The sequence below is a fragment of the Chenopodium album genome, chromosome 24 (assembly GCF_948465745.1).
Source record: "Chenopodium album chromosome 24, dcCheAlbu1.1, whole genome shotgun sequence".
Lineage (NCBI taxonomy): Eukaryota > Viridiplantae > Streptophyta > Magnoliopsida > Caryophyllales > Amaranthaceae > Chenopodium > Chenopodium album.
This window is the reverse complement of record NC_137857.1, coordinates 33,639,375-33,658,961: the sequence shown is the minus strand read 5'-3', so window position 1 is coordinate 33,658,961 and position 19,587 is coordinate 33,639,375. Positions and strand designations below refer to the sequence as shown.

The 19,587-nt window shown below is 35.6% G+C and overlaps 2 protein-coding genes and 1 pseudogene across 2 annotated transcripts; all 3 read right to left on the bottom strand.

Moving 5' to 3' along the window:
- Positions 1 to 125: 125 nt before the first annotated feature.
- LOC145611320 (dihydrolipoyllysine-residue succinyltransferase component of 2-oxoglutarate dehydrogenase complex 1, mitochondrial-like) lies at positions 126 to 7,201 on the bottom strand. Its single transcript, XM_081666643.1, has 15 exons — positions 7,033 to 7,201; positions 6,777 to 6,825; positions 6,589 to 6,672; positions 4,151 to 4,211; positions 4,035 to 4,062; positions 3,826 to 3,893; positions 3,662 to 3,736; positions 3,477 to 3,532; positions 3,342 to 3,386; positions 2,946 to 3,230; positions 2,738 to 2,832; positions 1,743 to 1,833; positions 1,546 to 1,656; positions 678 to 872; positions 126 to 588 (listed from the first exon to the last, which is right to left on the bottom strand). The coding sequence occupies exons 2-15, from the start codon at positions 6,819 to 6,821 to the stop codon at positions 397 to 399; spliced, it is 1,431 nt and encodes a 476-aa protein (XP_081522769.1). The 5' UTR covers positions 6,822 to 6,825; positions 7,033 to 7,201; the 3' UTR covers positions 126 to 396.
- Positions 7,202 to 8,285: 1,084 nt separating this feature from the next.
- LOC145610896 (putative F-box protein At4g22030 pseudogene) lies at positions 8,286 to 9,786 on the bottom strand (annotated as a pseudogene).
- Positions 9,787 to 11,725: 1,939 nt separating this feature from the next.
- On the bottom strand, positions 11,726 to 15,856 carry LOC145611528 (peroxisomal membrane protein PMP22-like). Its single transcript, XM_081666868.1, has 7 exons — positions 15,644 to 15,856; positions 15,396 to 15,494; positions 13,729 to 13,830; positions 13,027 to 13,102; positions 12,518 to 12,588; positions 12,336 to 12,421; positions 11,726 to 12,218 (listed from the first exon to the last, which is right to left on the bottom strand). Exons 1-7 carry the CDS (start codon positions 15,716 to 15,718, stop codon positions 12,167 to 12,169), a joined length of 561 nt encoding a protein of 186 aa, XP_081522994.1. The 5' UTR covers positions 15,719 to 15,856; the 3' UTR covers positions 11,726 to 12,166.
- Positions 15,857 to 19,587: the final 3,731 nt, after the last annotated feature.

The window sequence follows — 19,587 nt, the reverse complement described above, 5'->3', positions numbered from 1 at the left end:
ATCACATAGGGAAGGAGATTTCATGCACTCCGGTCTACCTTTCTAAAAAGCACATGCCATAAAATCCACACACAATTACGCTGTTGAAATGAAGATAAAAGTATTTCATCAATTCTAGAGTGAAATCATCAACTCAGTAGTCATTATTGCCCAAAAATTACAAACTATTTTAAGGGTTTTTCGTACTCTTCCTGAGAGTAAAATCTCAAAATTTTCAGAATAATCGAGCCAGGGAGTCTACAATTACATCCCTAGGTACTTGAGAAAGTATGCCAAAAACATAATGCACCAGTTATGAATAAAAGGTAGGGAAGATCTTGACCCCCAAAATTATGTGATTACAAGACATGGTAATTTATTTTACTATGACTGAAAAACGGAACCACATTTCTTTTCTCATATATCAAGAAGCAACCTCCTGGGATCTTCCACCACATCCTTCACACGGCGCAAAAAGAGGACAGCCTCTCTCCCATCAATCAGCCTGTGATCATATGTCAGAGCAACATTCATCATTGGCCGTGAAACTACCTGACCACCAACCACCATTGGACGGTTCACAATTGAGTGCATGCCCAATATTGCTGACTGCCAAATTGAAAATAACATTAGACCGATAAACAAAGTTTGTGCATTACTCTCTAATACATATGAATAGTATTGAGAAATCCTCTGACCTGTGGAGGGTTGATAATTGGGGTACTCAGAAGGCTTCCATAAACACCACCATTAGATATTGTGAATGATCCTCCAGCCATCTCATCGATCGATATAGTACCCTCAGTGGCCTTCTTGGCAAGAGAGTTGATTCCTTTTTCTATATCAGCAAAGTTCATTTTGTCCGCATCTCGAATAACAGGTACCACAAGACCCTAGAAGCAATAAATCAGCATCAAGAATCAAGATCCAAGTTAGAGATAACTTCAGTTGACATCGTGCAAAGGCACCCTAAATGTTTGGGTAAGTAATAGTAGATAAATGAGCACATCTAACTCTAAGGAAAATCATATAAACCAAATAAGCCAACTCCACTTGACTTTACAGCATATGCGCGATATAATTGTATATACAAATTCAATACAGTTTATCTGAATGTAAATATGGTAAACCACTCAATGAAGGTCATGATGATATTAATTTTCTCTTCAAGCTGAAAAATGACTAAATGAGTGAGAAACGACAACAAGTGTATAATGTAGAATAGTGGTCTCAATCAATGATTATGATTTATACATCACTTACAAGAGAATTCTTCTGGTTTCCATACTGTATTCTACTCCATAGACCATGTAAAAAATCAAGAGTGTTAATCTAATTCACTTATTATTTGGCTTTATATAAACAACCCAATTCATATCATATGGTATCTACAGTGCCCAGTCCATCAGCAAGTTTGACAAATAGCTAGAAGAATGGAATTTGTGGCAAATATACAAAGGCATTTCATTGGTTCTCTAAGTGTATAGATATCTTTTCTTTCCAAGTTTTAATTTTTAAAACATGTATATATAAGAATATACTAGATATGATAGATCAAAAACAGACCTTAGGAGTTCCCACAGCGATACTAATATCAATGTATTCTCGGTATATGATGTCATCCCCATCAATAACAGCATTAACAATCGGTTGGCTCTGGAGTGCACTCACTGCTCCCTAGAAATCACAACAACAAAAAAACAGCATTAGCAATTCTAACCAATCACATAGCAAAAAAAACCACAACAAAGAAAATGACTTACTTTGACAAATCCTGACATAAATCCCAACTTCACTCCATGCTTCTCAACAAAGGCATCTTTATAATCAGAGCGAAGCTTCATCAAGTTTGTCCTAACAAAATTATATTGTCCACATTAGGCATATTAAATGACGAATCATTACAGAGATGCAATAATAAGCTTCTACTACAGCTTATTTAAAAAGACGGACTCTTCTAATTTGAGCTGTTAAAAAACATGGTTAAAATTACATTGGATTGTGTAAAACCAAAAATGTGTCCTTAAGCATTGGTAATCACACTAATCAGTGAAAAGTCCACATGAATATATATTTCTTTGATATTCCTTTATATATTTTATACATCAAACTGTATCCAATTTTCGGAATTTTCTTAACTAGAACTGTTACATTAAATCCCAGAAAGCACATAAATACTACTTACTCGCTGCTATAAAAGCCAGTGATCATTCCATTTGAATGAACCTTTCTCGGTGGAGGAAAGAGTTAATACCGAGAAAGGTTCATTCAGACACCAGAATGTGTATAAACACCTATAGAACGCCAACAAAATAACTACTGTACCAACAGTTTTTGATTACCACAGGTACACAACACCCAATTACATGGCTGTTACTCCAATGGCGTATAAGAAATTCCCAGAGAAGAAAGTTCCATCTCTTTAAACTCATCTATGCGGTAAATGTTAATCATGTCATGAGGAGAGTTTTAAAAATGGTAAAGAAGAGAAACTACAATGATAAATACAGCTGCGAAATCAGAGATTTGTGTGGTACCATACTTCATTTTTGTTAGAATTTTCAGCACAAGAGCACTACAAAATTACTGAAAATTTGGAAGTGTATCAACTAATTACTTATTATTTCAATATTTACAGTAAATTTTAGATTTTTTTCCACTTGCATTATAATATACAAGAAAATTAATGGTTTAACTTCGCAAATTTTAAACAATATATTCAACTTAAATTAATTACATCAGAAAAGTAATAGCTTACATATCAACTTCATTGAAAGTAGTCAACATGGCATAAGTGTTCTGAGAGTCTTTCAAACGGGTAGCAACTCGCTTTCTTAGTCTTGTCATTGGAACCTGAATAAATCATACATTCAAAAAACAATGAACTTCTAAATCAATGATTCAATCATCAAAGATTTACGAATACAAGTAACCATCCCAAATGATTGGCAAAAGAATTCACTTACCCTTCTCTCTCTGTCCTTGGGAGGTAGTTGAGGTTCTGATGGTGAGGGTTTTGTAGATGGTGGAGAAGGAGCTTTAGGCTTTTCCTTGGGAGCAGAATCTTCTGATACAGGCTTTTCTTGAGTAGGAGTTTTAGCTTTTACCTTCTCATCCGTCTTGTCCTTATTAGTTGCATCAGCCTTGTTGGTTGGTGACTCGGATGGAGCTACATGTGCGTGATCGCCAGATTTTGAAATGATAGCTATCTTAGTGCCAGGCTCTACGGTATCACCAACTTTGGCTAGAAGCTAAAGTTATAGGAAAGCCACATAAGTCAACAACTGGGTGCAGTGTTAAAAAAAGGACCAGAGCATTACCCAAGAAATATATAGAATTAATATTGAGACTAATTCACATACCTGTTGAATGATTCCAGCTTCAGGACTACCAACATCCATAGTGACCTAATAAAATACAAAAATTAGCTTAGCCTACCCCTTTTTTAATCAGTGAAAAACTACAGAAACAAGGTGGCAATATATTCCAAAATATACCTTATCTGTTTCAATTTGAGCAATTGGCTCATCAACTTCAACACGGTCTCCAGGATCTGATTAAAGTACGATAATGAGTTGCATGAGATACAATTTTAAGAAAAGATGAACCTAAGCCTCCTTGGCCAACTAACTAAACTTTTTCTCACATGCAATGCAAAACATTATAAATCAGAAAGACATACGCTTTAAAAATGAAGCCAAAGTGCCATCAGTAATAGACTCTCCCATGAAAGGTACAACGGCTTCCACAACATCACCTGTATTGGAAATAACAAACTTGATTATATAACCACCTAGCTAGGTGCAAAGATTATCAACAGGGACCACTAAATAGACATTATCCCACCATCTGATGAGTAGGACCTCTTCCATAGTTGCCTAGAAGGACCAGTTTGCAAACAAGATCCAACTTCCCTGCGGATCCACACATAGACAAACAAATATAAGCCAAGTCCAAATGTCATGGTTGAACTGACATCAGCTCATATAGCAACATATAAATTTTATGTCATTAGAATATGTAAAGGAATGATTAAGGCAAAGCGACAAACAAACCTTAGCGACCTTAGACTAGCCTGACAACCTGTGATAAGTTTGGAAGACGATTTAGATTTCAGAACATGCATCATACTAGCATAATCAATTAGTTTGTTGATTGTAAGAAGACATACCCAAATTCCCATGTAAACCAATAATCCTGACTAGATTCAATCCTTGTCTGAGATGCAAAGTCTACACAATAACATGCACATTTTGCAAATAAGAATTACTAAGTAATCATCCAAAACAAATCTCTGCTAATAAATGAATTGTTAGTCAGGATTAAGAAAATATGATTATTTTAACCATAACCACACCAATAAATCAATATTGCAGTCAGTTGATTAGCTACTTTACATTTATAACCACTCAGATAAATTGAGAGATCTGAATATCTGTTTTGCAAGATAAATGTGAAATTATCTCACTTCTTGAATCATGTCACTACATACTGAGCTGAGCATGGAAAATCAGAAAACATGGTAAGAGTATAAGACAGTAGAGACTTTATCACAGCCCTAGCCAGTCAATTTGGATATCATACTATATCTGGAGCTGTCCTTTCCAATATGGCAATATGTGGACTAGAGGACCTAGTTTCAAAGAAAGAATTAGGGACTCGAGAATGTTTGGAATCACAATGTACATATTTCAAGCTGTACTAATTTGAAAGGTATTGAATAAAAAGTTAACATCTTTATCTATTTGAACCTTGTTTGATGATTAAAAAAAAAATTGCCAATAAGGCTTTCCAGAAGCTTGTTAAATGTCAATCAACTCTGCAAAATGACTTCAGACTTATCCAGCCAGTGATGTATATCTAGGAAGTACAAATATCCTAGCCTAGAGCTGAAGATAGCCTTTGAGGCAACAATCCAAGATAAAGTGACTAAAAGAGTAGAATTATAACAAGTTTGTTTTCATGCTTGTAATAATTGTCCTGGGTAGGGAAAAAAGCGGAGTCATTTTTTTTTTTTTCAAATCAAGGATGCCCTACAACATGCATAGACTATAACATTAGTCCTCTAGTAATTGATATTATTCATAGAACTGCTGTAAATATTACACTAGATACATAGAACTGCTGTAAGTAAGCGACTTATCATAATGCTATGATGCTAATATAAGAATCCCAAACATTTCTAATTTGAGATAAGATCAATTAGGTAGGGGCTACTTTGTCTTAAAAGAGAACTGAGGCGGCTGAGTGTGATGCTCTTGTTGAAACGATGTTTAGCTGGAAAAAATATGGGGAATGAAGGCAGCCACCTTTGATGGGCAAACTTAAATTGTCGAGCTTTGTTATGGTGCATATGCATTCTTATTAGGATGATTTAATTATGTTCACTAGCTTGCGCTTGGAATAAGCATTGGATCATGCAGCTTATTTGCTGGTGACAAACCAATTCACCCCAAGAATCTCATTGTAGACTGGGAAGTCATTAGTAAAATCAAGTCAATAAAAGGACATGGCGTTGAAAAGTGCTTCATTTTGAACATTTCTGGTCTAAGGAAACATGTTTGACATCTTGCTTATAGACTGACCTGTGAAAGAGGGTGATTACAACCCTAATAGTCATGCAAATTGGACTCGGAAATGAGTGTGAGGTTTTGATTATAATAGTTACTCTAGCAATGCTTCACAAGATCAAAATCATGAATGATATTATAGACAATGGTCATGAATGATATTTGGGCTATGAAAATCATGTTTAGAGCAAGGATAGGTTTGAAGCTGATAAAAATTAACCTATACACAATTCTATTTGATGGTTGACAACTAGACCAAAACCTAACGCAGAGGAAAATCTTAGCAAAATTGAAGTTTTAACGGCCAATACTCGCACAAACTATTGGCCATCAAATCAAAGCATCATGCTTCCCTAGAATGTAAGGTGTGTGTACTACATAGACGGTTCTTGTATAATACAAAGTATTTGTTTCGGTTTAAGGATAAAAAGAAAAGGTATAAGGCATAAATTTTGAAAATTAAATCATACATAACAACTAACTTAATCAAATTCATCATTTCTTGTACTGACACATAATCCCAATCCCAAATTGTAACATGCAGAAAAAACATCAAAAATCTTTATTTCCATCCAAAACAATGACAAGTATAGATTAAGTTCCGGAATTACAAAATCAGGATAACTATAATAATTACTAAAAGGCACTCACTGCTCCAAACACAAAAAAAAAACAAAACCCTCAAACTCGTACATACAACATGACATAAACAAGGTCACATAACAAGAGGCCCTGTATCGACTACAAAGACAAGCCGCTTTCATACTTTCACAATCTACACAGCAAAAAAATTGGCACAAACAATAACAGTATGACTACTACATGAAAACATTAACATTAACATCCACATTCACATTCACATTCGCAACCTAAACCGCACCCCATAAGGTGATCAGTCTAGGGAAAAACACACTCAAACAACACAAATTCCAGCTAAAACCCTCAACTCAGAAAAGAAAACACAAATTCCAGCTGAAATCATCAACTTAACCAATAAAAACACAAATTTCCATCTAATTGAGCTTTATCTAACAACTACCTCTTTCGCGGCAGTGGCATAGCCATGAGATCCGAAAGCTGAAGCAGATGGTCCAGAATTCCTCTGAGTTTGACGGCCTAGCACCTGAATAACATCACAGCACCAACAATTTCCATCAATTCAAAAATCACACAAACAATTTAAAAAATTACAATCAATCAAATCAAGAAACTGTTGTAAAATTTTACCGAAACACCACCACGAACAGCTTTTCGCCGCGCAATCCCTAACATATTTCTACAACCAAAAAAATCAACGCAATTAATTTTCAAATTTTGAAAATTCAAAAATCAAAATTTCATACAACAAAATTCGGATCTAAATTTTTTTGCTAATTTAACCGAAGTGTTCAAACATAGAGTACATAATAACAAAATGAAATCGAGTAAATCTAGTCTAAAATCTGAAATATAATCTAACAATAAATGGTTGAAATAAGTTTACCTAAAATGAAGAATCGCAATCAGTTAATACGAAGAATTGCAGATTAAGTCTGGGAGAAAAATGGGTTCCCGTATTCGTCGGTCGTCTCCGTTTCGCCGAGCGCCGCGTATGCCAAGAGAAGAAAGGGGTTTGTGTGTTTCTTCAAGGCTTTACTTGCGAAGGTTCTATAATTTTAATTTGTCTGAAAAATTATTACAATTTTTTTGATTTTTCTCTTGGGCCATTCAGCATGTGTCGCGTTGTTTTGTTTTGTAGTCTCTATGTCCCTTTTGTATACTACGTATTATTGATGCGCTTAATTGTTAAAAGACTTAAAACTATTTAAGGGGTCGGGTTCAGAACTCGTTGGAGTGTCGATTCGGATGATTGGATCGGGTCTGATATGGTCGGGTCGAATAAATTTTTAAAGTTAAGTCATACTAAATTGTTATGTCCACGCGAGTCCAAATCTGAATCGAATATTTTTCGGTTCGGTTTCGGATCGGGTCGGGTCGGGTGTGCTTTTAACACCTCTAATTGGACCTGTATAGGATCCGTCATTGGAGTATGCTAGATTTAACCAATATGATGAAGAGAAAACAATTGTTCTTCTGCAGTAAATAAATTGAGTAACAGTTTCCGTCTATGGTTATAATGTCTAGAAATATGTATTAACACATGTTTTTTAATATGTTACAAGGGTGGGTCTTTATAATCTGAAAATGTTGCTCTCATTATGAGCTTTATTGTGACAAATAAACGAGACATGACACAAAATGAAGATTACCATTCAAACTAGGAACATATATACAAGACAAACCTCAAAATTTGACCTTCTTTTGGGCGTTGTTTGATGGCTCCCTTGCCATGTGTAAATCCACGCCCACAACTCCATGAGCAGCACCTTAGACTGCAAAATTGCCTTGTTTTCTTATCACTTTTGTCGAACAATGAAATGATGTCTTTCCTCAAGCACTCAAACAATGCCATCTCGTACATTTTTTAACAAATGCAACATTTGTACCACAAATTAGCCACAAAAATTCATCTATTCTAAAGGACAATATAAAATACCTCTAAACTAATTTTCTCTCAGCTCTCACATAGAAAGAACAAAAGAGATTGGATGCAGTCTTATTTTTACAACCAAATTTTTAAAATTTTTGTTCATTAGTAAACTTGTCTCCAAAAATTATTATTTGTAGAGATTTACAAAAGTGTTTCATTGGGAAGCTATCAAGTTAGTCATTTACAGTTATCTTTACGGCTTTTAACAAATATTTCATTCGCTCTTGCTTTCATACCAACATGCATATATTAAACTTGCTTTTACATGTATGTACATGCAAGTATTTACATTTCCGATCCCTAAACGTGTGGTCGTGTTCTATATACAAATGCAATGCCATGTTCACACATTTACAAAATCACCTAATCATATCAACAAATTAAATTCATAAAAGAATGAAAGAATTCCCTAATTACAATTTACAATTGCTCAAAATGATTAAAACAGCTTGCTTGCAAACTCATCAACAGAACCTCCATTTCTTCTTGATTTGTCGGCGAATTCCCGGAGTTCAGACAAGCTCCGACCCAAATGCAAAGCCATCTTCAACTCGAAAACTTCACCATTTTCCCTCTTTTGTAAGTCCCCTTCTTCTAAGGTAGACTCTACAGTTTCTTCCAAGAGCTTAAAAAAACCAGCACAATTTCTGTACATCTCAAACACCATTCCTACTTGCCCTCCATGCTCTATTGTATTCACTGCAACAGCCATTGACCCCGCTACAGCCGCCATGAGCCCTCCCCACGGTCCACCATGGCCCAAACAAGCAGCTCCCACGGCTGCAACACCGGTCAAAAGTGGACCCGAGATGGCTAACATTTTGCTCAACTTCAATGCCTTGTTACCTAGCCTAATATAATCCTCAACATCTCTGCTCTTTGTCACGCCTACAATTTCTCGTATATCATCCTCCAATTCCCTAGTCCATCCATTCTGCTCATCATTACCTTTGGAAGAATTATGTTTTAGTGATGAAGTTGATTGTTTCTTAGACGGCCACCATACAGCAGGTTCTAACCTCTCGGGGTACTTATCGAGCATGGCGCCTAGTAGAGGCAATGGGTAAGCTCTATCCAAGGCTAACACGCTCTCCATGGCCTCCTCGACATCTTCCTTGGTTGGTGTTCGGAGAGAAAGAGTAGTTTGGATAGTATTTTGAAGCCTCTTAAACAACCTTACCGCGTTTCTTTGCTCTTCTACCAATTGAGAAGGTTGAATCTTGTTCATTATTAAAAGAATACCGGTGCCTGCAGCAAAGAGTAAGGCTGAAGACACCTTTAACCCTAACCCGTGAGGCCCACTAGCCTCGGCTAGACCGGCCATTGTAACCGCGGTTAAGGTGATCATGTTAACCGAGTTTAACAGCAATGAGTTCCAATTCTCACGTTGGTTACCGATGTTTTGATGCATTTCAATCCTATCACTAACACTTTCTAAGATTGTGTACAATTTGATAGTTTCTTTTGTGTTTTTTGTTGTTGTGATGTTTATTGGTTTCGCTTCTCTTAAAGGAAGGTTTGTTGTAAGCTTATCAAGCTGTTCAATAAGCTGCTGTTTTTGAGCATGATTTGGTAGTTTTGGGACTGTAATTTTGGGGTACCTCAAGTATTTGGACCACTTATTGAACTTGTGATCTTAGATTTGTTTGAAGAAACCGAGTTTAACGAAAATAACAAACGAGTTGAGGATGTTTGTAAGGAAACCATGTTTTTTTGAAGATCTTGAGTTGAAAAAACTTGTGTTTGTTTGGGTTTGTTGAATAATATGGTGTGGTTGGTGCTGTTGATTATATATATAAACACTTGTGGTTCAAAGGTAGATCTAAGGAACGAAAGGCCAAAAAAAATAAGGAAAACTTGGTCAAAATGTTGAATATTTGTTAAATATTGAGGATATTGACTAGTAAAGGAGAAGACTTTTTCATGGATTGTACACCATAATATTCAACTATTCATATATTTGGATAATAATACGAGTAATTATAATGGACTATTCAAAGTTTAACACTAATGTAGTAAAACTCATGACACTTTGATTTGTTCTAATTTAGAGGCTGTTATTTAAGCTTATAATTCACACCTTATTGCCATTTACCTAAATGAAGTCTTATATTTGACATGTTAGTGATTAATTGGTAATTTTGGCATTGACATATAGAATGTAATCGTGTCACCAACATTAAGAATTCAACTAAGATAAAGAAGAATTAAATCAAAATACTAAAGGCCAAAGGTGTATAAATACGATACGAGAATTTAACACTCTTTCTCAATAGGGTTGACTTATGGCATAAAGTATGAATTCAACACCTTGCCATTCTCGGCAATGCATGCCCAAACCCCCTCCTCAGCCTTTCTTTTCAGTTTTCACCTACTAAACATTCTCCGTACAAAAAGTAATACTCCTTTTTACTTCAACTGTATTTTCATACTCAACTACTTATCTAAAGTTATTACATGGTTTATAACCGACCTTTTGCAAGTCGGTAAGTAAGTCCACTTGAAAAAACTTAATCACAGAAATTGGGCAGCTCACAATCTCATTAAAACCTCTATAAGAATGTTATATACTCTCTTCGTCGTGGAATACTCGTAATCTCGTGTAGTCATATCGATTTAACTTTGCATTATTTACGTACTTGACTACTTGTATGTTATTTATAAAATGTTTATATGAATAAATTTTTTACTAATGTATAATTAAATATATTGATGGTCAAAATTATTCATATGTAAATGTATTAAACTAAAATGATGCAAGTAATCTAAAACGGAAAGACTATTTGATAGTCAGTTTCTAATCACTAATTAATCAACTTATCAACCTACCTCATCTGAACATGGAAAAGTTTTGCAACTGCATAGTACTAGGAAAAAAACTTCTGAACAGCTGAACTCCATCTTTCAACATTTTCTATGTCAAATATTCGTAAATCATGTTATCACGTGAACGTCATGTTCTATGCCAAAGTTGTTAAGAATGTCAACTCGGTTTACTGTAGGACGGTTTGAGGTTGTATTACTTCTATACACGCTGAGAGAATATGATTGTATAAAGACAAGATGCCGCCTTATAAGATGAATTATAAGAGTAGATTTCCCTCTAATGTTGTTGTCTAGATTACAAATTTTGAGCTGTACAGGGGCTTGACTCAAGGTCGAACTACGATCGAATTTTAATGAGTTAATCTTAAGCTATCCTTGGCTCATCTTGAAAGCTTGTAAACATACTTCAGCGTTTCATTTTTTGAGTTATACATATAAGGGGGCTGGACTCATGGTCGCTCTTGGTTTATCTCGAAAGCTTATACACATACTTCACTTTTTTACAACGTACTTTTTATTATCACTTTACTTCGTATATTTATTCTCAATAGGGTTTTGGGACTACGAAATTTAATGTTTTCGTTGGGCATTTGGACCTGGAGCACAAAATCATGTATTTGAGCTCCGGGCTCAACTTAGTGCCAAGCTTGATTAAGCCTGGTGTTGAGAGTTCGAGCAGCCAAGGCCAATTTTGCAAGCTTGGTGAGGTTCAAACTCGAGCCAAATCTTGGCTTGGTTAGTCAAGATTCCTATATGGTAATATGGGACATTTTGTAGGAATATTCTAAAAAGGAAAACGAGGCAAACAAAAGATAGATGATTATTGAATACAAACAATAAGCATATAACAATATCAATTCCACCACTCGTGATGATAGCAAGACGAAAGACAAACTTTAGGGGAGGCTCTGCCAACAATAAGCAAAAATGCTTTGTTGTTAAGAAGACTAGCCTTTTTTTTTTTTGCATAAGTTGCATAAAGATGGCTGAATCGTCTTTAGGTTTAATTTAGCAATCACCTATGAAGACAATAGGCTTTGCAAGAGACTACGAGAAGATTTACTGATTTACATTGTACATTTCAGAAGATCTAGCTAGTCGAAACAATGAATTTTAACTTCAAATCTAACCATCTGCGACATGCTGACATAATGTAAAAATAGTATAATAGGATACCACTGATTCCACTTGCATTGAACATTCAATGGGGTAGTAGGCTGTAGTGATTAGTGAAGAGTTTGATAAGTACGCTTTAGTTTGATCAAGCTTTAGTAAGAAGCATAGACCTTGCTCGTAAGTTCAAAAATATCCCCCTGAGAAGTTAAAAGAAAACAGAGAGCTCATAGGTATTAGTTTTCATTTTATTCCATAAATACATATATAGACACAAGCAATATTAATTGGTAAAGTCGAATATATAATATCATTACCAGCCAAAAGCAATCATGCTCTGGAAAATCACCCGTAAATGCAATGGCACATACTGGTGGTTAATCCACCCAAAAACGGGCCAGAACTGAGCCAACCATCAAATGAAGAATATTAGATTAGCTATCAAGTCAGAATTTCACATTATAACAATACAGAGTTCAGACAAATAATTGTGTAATACCGTCCATGCTGTCAACTGCACTGATGGATAATCTTTCCTAATTCTGCTTCTGACCTGGGTCCATGGTCTTCCTGCAATTTACAAATTGATAAAAAATCGTTCAATTTGATTAGTTAAATAAGATTATTCAATTAGCAACTGATACTTTCAAACACAGATCCTCATGCTCATATGAGGCACAACTGTACAAGTAGTTCATCAGAGTTGAGAGATGTGGAGATAGCTATTAGACTATGTTAGCTGATACTCCTTAACATTGTGTGATGCCCAGGGTTTTGAAAGTTTACGACTGTAAATCCAGTATGCACATTATTCATAAAGCTATTCAAGCTGAGTGTTCAGCAATCAACATTCAACACGTGTTTTATGCAAATGGTGATAAATAAGCCATGATCATATTACATACATCACTACCAGTCCATAGAGTACATGATCATGCATGATTCCGCAAACTGAATGACACAGGTGGTTGCTAAATCAAACCTAGAGATGAATTGAGATCAACTTACTCTCCACAATCCATCCATAATATATCATAAAGAGCATGTTGTTCAATGGGGAAACTGTCAATTGCTCTACAACAACCTGAAACATACAGTATATAGATTATATGAGCAATTATTCTACTCATTTTCCTCTTCCCACTTGCAATAGAAAACGTGGTACGGAATAAAAAACAGAGGTAATATTATTGCTGATCTAACAATGGCTTGAATTTTACCATTTCCTTCTCTCAACCCGAACCACCCACCCCAAACATTTTTAAAGCATGTAAAGATGATTATGATCAACTGACTTTACCTCAATTGATGAGTTGCTGCATTCTCCACAGGATTATGACAAAAAATCAGTTTGACATGAACCCGGCAACAATTAAACATATGTTTGAGCTAATATCTGAATTTTTTTCATTCGCTGGTCAATAAGGCAAAGCCTAAGGATGATAATATTACCCAGTACCCACACTAGCCAGCTTGTATTGGATACAGATACAAGTCCACACATCAGACTGATACATATTTTTGATTAAATTTATGTTTTTTTCATCAAGAAAGAATGTGTCAAGTCCAGAGTCATGCTGGATGATCGAGCACTAGACATTGGTGCTTGAGATGAAATGAAAAGTCTGATTAATACACTGACAACAGTAGTTTATAAACTTTTATTGCCTTTTTACCCAGTTTAGATAAATGAGAATGTCATACTGATACCTTCTTAGCCACTGTCTTTGGATCCTTCTTCCCTTTGAAAACCTTATCAAGCATGAGGTGAAAGAAATGCCCAAACGGTCCAAGATAAGCAAATCCTAAAAGCTGCATCGAGCTCACATAGATTGGTAAATGGAAACGAGCAACAGATATTATAACAAACTATATCACACACATAACAACAAGATACTGCCTATCTTCAATATAAATTGTCCATGGCTCCATGCACTATGCTCATTCTAATTGAACGCCATATTGCATACTGACATACTCCATTTCAGTTATCCTCTAAAAAGGTCTTCTATGTTTATTCCGATTTGAGGTAGCATAGTGTGGATAAAGCCATCTTCTTTAAAGGTCATTATTGTTTTATTGTTTATTCTAATTCTAAGTAAGGTTGGTAAATGGAAACAAGTTACAGGTTTTAAAACGAATTATATCATACCCATAAACAAGTTACAGGATGCTCCCTATGCTCATTCTAATTAAGATTAAATGTCATATTGCATAAGCTGATACGCCGTTCCAGTTATATTTTTATGTTAATTCTGATTTAAAGTAGCACAGTGTATAAACTAGCAATCTTCTTAAAAGGTCGTCATTTTTTATTCTTATTTGAAGTAGCTTAGTGTGTATAGCAGCAGCAAAGATCCAGATACTAAGTCAAAATCCTCTCCAAACACCCATCAGAAAGCTATGAGCTCGTCGAGCCACTAATTTAGTCAGGCCAACAACAAGTTCAAACTATTAACATTAGATAAGTTACATAACTGCACACTCTAAAAGCCCCTTATAATCTTCAATCTACTTTTACATTTGACATTCAAAATTCCACCATTCAACTTTTCTTTTCTTGATTATCAAGCTAAACAAAAAAGATCATAATCTATCTATACTTAGTATTTAAAAACACAAACCATAATTTTTCATATGACACATGTCATCACAAGTCACTCAATACCACATATGACACATGTCACCCCTTTTAATCTTTTTGTTTAAGTCTTAATGTATTCCATAACTTGCAAATTCAATTAAGAAAATGAAGTGTTTCATTTCCATCATAATAATATAAAGTTGAACCAATTAATATCCTTCACATAAACAAATGAATTGAATTATATAAAAATTGTCTTTTTAATTCCTAGACTTAAAACATAACTTAAACTAATATGTCATTTCATATCCTACAATCTTCATGTATATATACGTAACTAAATTTCATTATCTTTTTCCATTGTTCTACCCTCATTCTTTTTTTCCCTTTAAGTTTTAGCAATGAAACAATTACTTCGTATTTCATATCAAAAGTTTCAACTATTGAAAAGCATACCTACATATGAAATAACTTAGGTAAGAACCCGTGCATCGAACGGGCCAAAAGGCTAGTTATAGTCAATTTGCTGCAATCTTGAATATTCATACACACTACGCCTAAGTTAGACTGAAGTTTGAACAGTTGAGAATTCATCATTCATTGCGTCACAATTTAAGCAAAAAATGGGGCAAAAATTAAAAAGTCAACTATATATATCAATTAAATTTGGAATTTGGGGTCAATTCAAAATTAAATCAACTGATCATAAAAAAAAAATCAAAATCCCAGAAAAATTTGGTTAATGGATAGTCAAAAACTAAATCTACAATACCCAAAAGTACAAAATTTATACCACTTTAAGCAAAAGGCGTCGAATTTGAAGCTTTTGAATACCAGAAAGTTTCTGAGAAACTATGTCACTAATTGCTGATAAAACTGCAGCTGTAATTGCCTGAAATTATCATCAAAATAACATTAAAAACAAAATTAACCATACAAATTGTAAAAAACAATAATCAAACATGAAAATTAACCCCATAAATTCAACCGACAAATTGAAAAAAACAATACCCAGATTGCCAAATTAAAGGGAAAAATTACCTTAGTTCTCAAGGGGTGGCGCTGAAGCTGGGATAAATAACGGTTTAAACCATTCTTAGCAAAATTGCCAGTCATTTTTTTTTTTTTTTTTGGGAATAATTTTTGAAGTTTATGATTGATAAAGATGAATGAAAAAATGTTCAGTAAGCAGTAGTTGTTGTTCAATTGTCCTGTATTATTGTTTTTGATTCATGTGTTTGTTAAAATATCTTTAATTTGTGTTTGCAACATTGGTTTTTTGAGCATAAGTATGGGCCCACGCACAATTAATTTCCTCTTGATTGTTGAGTTGTTTTCAACCCTCCATAAATGGTTAGTTGTATTTCCCAGTTTTGTAAGTACCCGTATTCTACCGTTCTACACTAGCTTTTGCACGGTTTTTTTTTTTGAATAATTATACTCCTTATGTTTTTAATAATTATACTCCTTATGTTTTTTTTTAAATACTTCTTCATTTCTTTATACGCGGAGTTTTAGGAGAAATTGGAGAAAGTATTAAAATATAGAGATAGTGGGGTTGGTGGAAGGTAAATTGGAGGAGAGTAACTACCCGTATTCTACCGTTCTACACTAGCTTTTGCACGGAGTTGACTTAATTTTTTCACCTCTAAAAAATGAATAAATATTACTCGTATTATAACATACTACATCCGTTTCTTTTTAGTTGACACGTATTCCTTTTTAGGAAGTTTCTTTTTAGTTGACACGTTTCCTTTTGGAGTAAATTTTTTACCTTACATTTACAAGCTACCCCACTTGTTTTTTCATTCTCTCTCACTCTCTCTCCTCTCCTTAATATATGTGCCTAAATCAAACGCGTCAACTAAATAGAAACGGAGGAAGTACTTCCTCCGCTTTCTTTTACTTGCAACACTTCCCTAAAAAGGAAATATCACAATACTTGCAACACACTATAAAAGGAAAGTTACTTTAGGGAAAAACTATATTATTTCTCTTATTTAAAACACATGGCCCACTAAATTACACTCTTGACAACCACTCATCCCATTTTAAATCTGTACACAGAATGAGCGAAAACCAGCATCACCCTAATTCTCAAGAAATGGTGGATCAATTGATTCGATCAACCAAAAAACCAAAGAGGAAAATCACACACTTAATCTTTAACAAGGAAGGGAACTCTGTTCCAAATCTGGGAATTTCTGAAATGGATATTGAAAATGGGGAGTCTCCACAGAACCCTCGAGGGCAGATGCCAAAACCCCCTACTCTGAATCCAAAGCCTTTCCAACCGCCTCATGCTATTGGGGTAAATTCAAGATCCTTTAGAGACTTGTTGAGAGATACTCAATTAGCCTCTGCTGCAGACTTGGAGAACCATATCGAAATTGAAGATGATGATGTCTCTGATGATGATGAGGCCCCGGAAGGTATCGAAGATAGTGAGAGATGCCCTGTTATACTCCTTACTAAGGAGGAGAAAAGGGCAATGAGAAAGCCATGGAAAAATACTCTCATAATCCGTATGTTCGATGGTAGTCTTGGCTATATGGGTTTGACGAAACGACTCAAAAGAAAATGGCAGGGTGAATTGATTTTGACAGATATTGGCTGCAAGTATTTCATTGCTAGATTCTCTAATGTCGATGATTATAATTATGTGTTAACCCAGGGCCCCTGGCTTATCGATGACAAGTACCTCACCATTCGAAAGTGGACTCCAAATTTCATTTCAGAAGAAGCATCTATTAATGTTCTTACTGCGTGGGTGCGAATTCCAAACCTCTCTGTCGAATATTTCGATAAAGAGTTCTTGAGGAAGATTGGAGTGAAAATTGGCAAGGTGGTCAGAGTTGACAGGTCTACGGCTTATGCTGAACGAGGTCAATTCACAAGATTGAGTGTCGAAATTGACCTATCGAAGCCCCTGCTAGCTAAGTTTTGGTTGAAAGGTAAAACATGGAGGATCCAATATGAGGGTATCAAGATGCTCTGTTATAAATGTGGGAAATTAGGCCATGTTGAAGACCAATGTGCATCGAAATTAAATTCTGATACCATGGTAATCGATACTGTAAATGATCAATTGAATGATCATGGGAAACAACCATTTGCTCCACCTGCTAAGCCTGAGGAAGTTGATGATTATGGTGACTGGATGTTGGTTAAGAAACCGGGTCGGAAACGTAACCCGAAAACGGATAAAGCTGGCCCGACCCATGGTAAAGAGGGTCAAATCCTGAATAAGGAAACTAGTAACAATTTTTCCAAAAGTCAAGCTAAATCAGCGGGAGGGATTGTAGGGATAAATTCCACTTTCGAAGTACTTGCTGCCCAAGATGAAGCCGAGAATAATGCTCTTGAAAATTCTGTTTCAAAAGATATCTTTTCGAAAGCTATTAATTTGGGATCTGGAGATACTAGGAGGGATTTGGAGACTCCCTTGCCAATTACTAATGAGGTGAATATCCCCACAGTTAATTTAGGAGATAATTCTCAAAATAGTTTTGGTATTTATCCTAAGCCAAATTCCTTTAATTTAGGAAAAAAGAATTATGATAAAAATTTGGGGAATAAATCTAATAATAAGAAAAAAGAGTTTCCTAAAACTCCCAGTAAAGCCACGCAAGAGTTTAGACCTCTTGCCCCGATCACTAATTTAGTTTCTTCAAAAGATACTCCTCAACTTTTTGTTTCCAAGAATAGAGAGGGAAAGGAAAATTGCCACACTGATACTTTGAAAGACGTGAACCAGAAGGAAAAAGAAGTGATCCCAGAGGTTGTAGAGGTAGTTTCACAAGATGAATCGACAAAGGAACTTACCCATGTTTCCCCCACCATCGGATGTTGTTCAACTGATGATCCCGACGGACAAAATTCTGTGTGTCGGTCAACCAATGGAGACACCATATTTGGGCATAGCCGACCCCCTGACGAATGTCCTGGAGGTGAGGATAGAGTCATGGATGGAACCGATTCCGGAGCCAATGGAATTGGTAGTGACATTGAAGATTCCCAATGAGATAGGTCGCTTGATGAGACTTATCTCCGGTGCTTATGTAAGTTCTTTACCCTCAATACCGTTATTAATGGAAGACACTATACCTAATTTAGCTCCAAATTCCCAATCTATTTCATGTCTAGTATGGAATGTTCAAGGGGCAGGGAGTCGTGCATTTATTAGTGCACTTAGAGAAGTTGTTAGGAACCATAAACCTAATGTTCTTACTTTAGTTGAAACACACATGGGGGGCCAACAAGCAGAGAATATTTCTAAAATCCTATGCTATGCGGGTCACACAAGGGTTGATGCTCAAGGCTTTAGTGGTGGGATTTGGGTCTATTGGAAACCGGACTTGGTTACAGTTGAGCCAATTCATCAACATAATCAGTTTATTACTATGAATATCCGTAGGGTAGGTGAGGAACCTTGGTACTTTACGGCTGTTTATGCTAGCCCAGATCCTGTTAAGCGTAGTGATTTATGGCGTGAATTGAAAGACTTTGCCAATACTCACAATAAACCTTGGATGGTAGCGGGTGATTTTAATGATACTCGATTTACTCATGAACGAAGTTCAAGTTGCTCCGAAACTACTAGGCGAACTGCAAGATTCAATGAGTGGGTTGAGGATTTGGATTTATTGGAGATAGAATTTAGTGGACCAAACCACACTTGGGCTAGAGGTAACACCATCGAGACTCGTACAAGTGCTAGACTCGACAGAGCTTTATGTAACGCTGAGTGGAGCCTTCGTTTCGCGAATGCTGCTGGTAAAAATCTCCCTGCTGTACAATCGGATCACTGTCCGATTTTAATCTCTCCTAACGGGTTTGCTCCGATTTCTTCAATTAATAAACCTTTCAAGTTTCAGGCAGCCTGGATGACACATGATAATTTTCGTGATTTTTTGGTCTCGAAATGGGATAAGAACAGTCCGCTTGTTCCTTTACTTCAGAAGGTTGGAGGTGATTTACAGGAA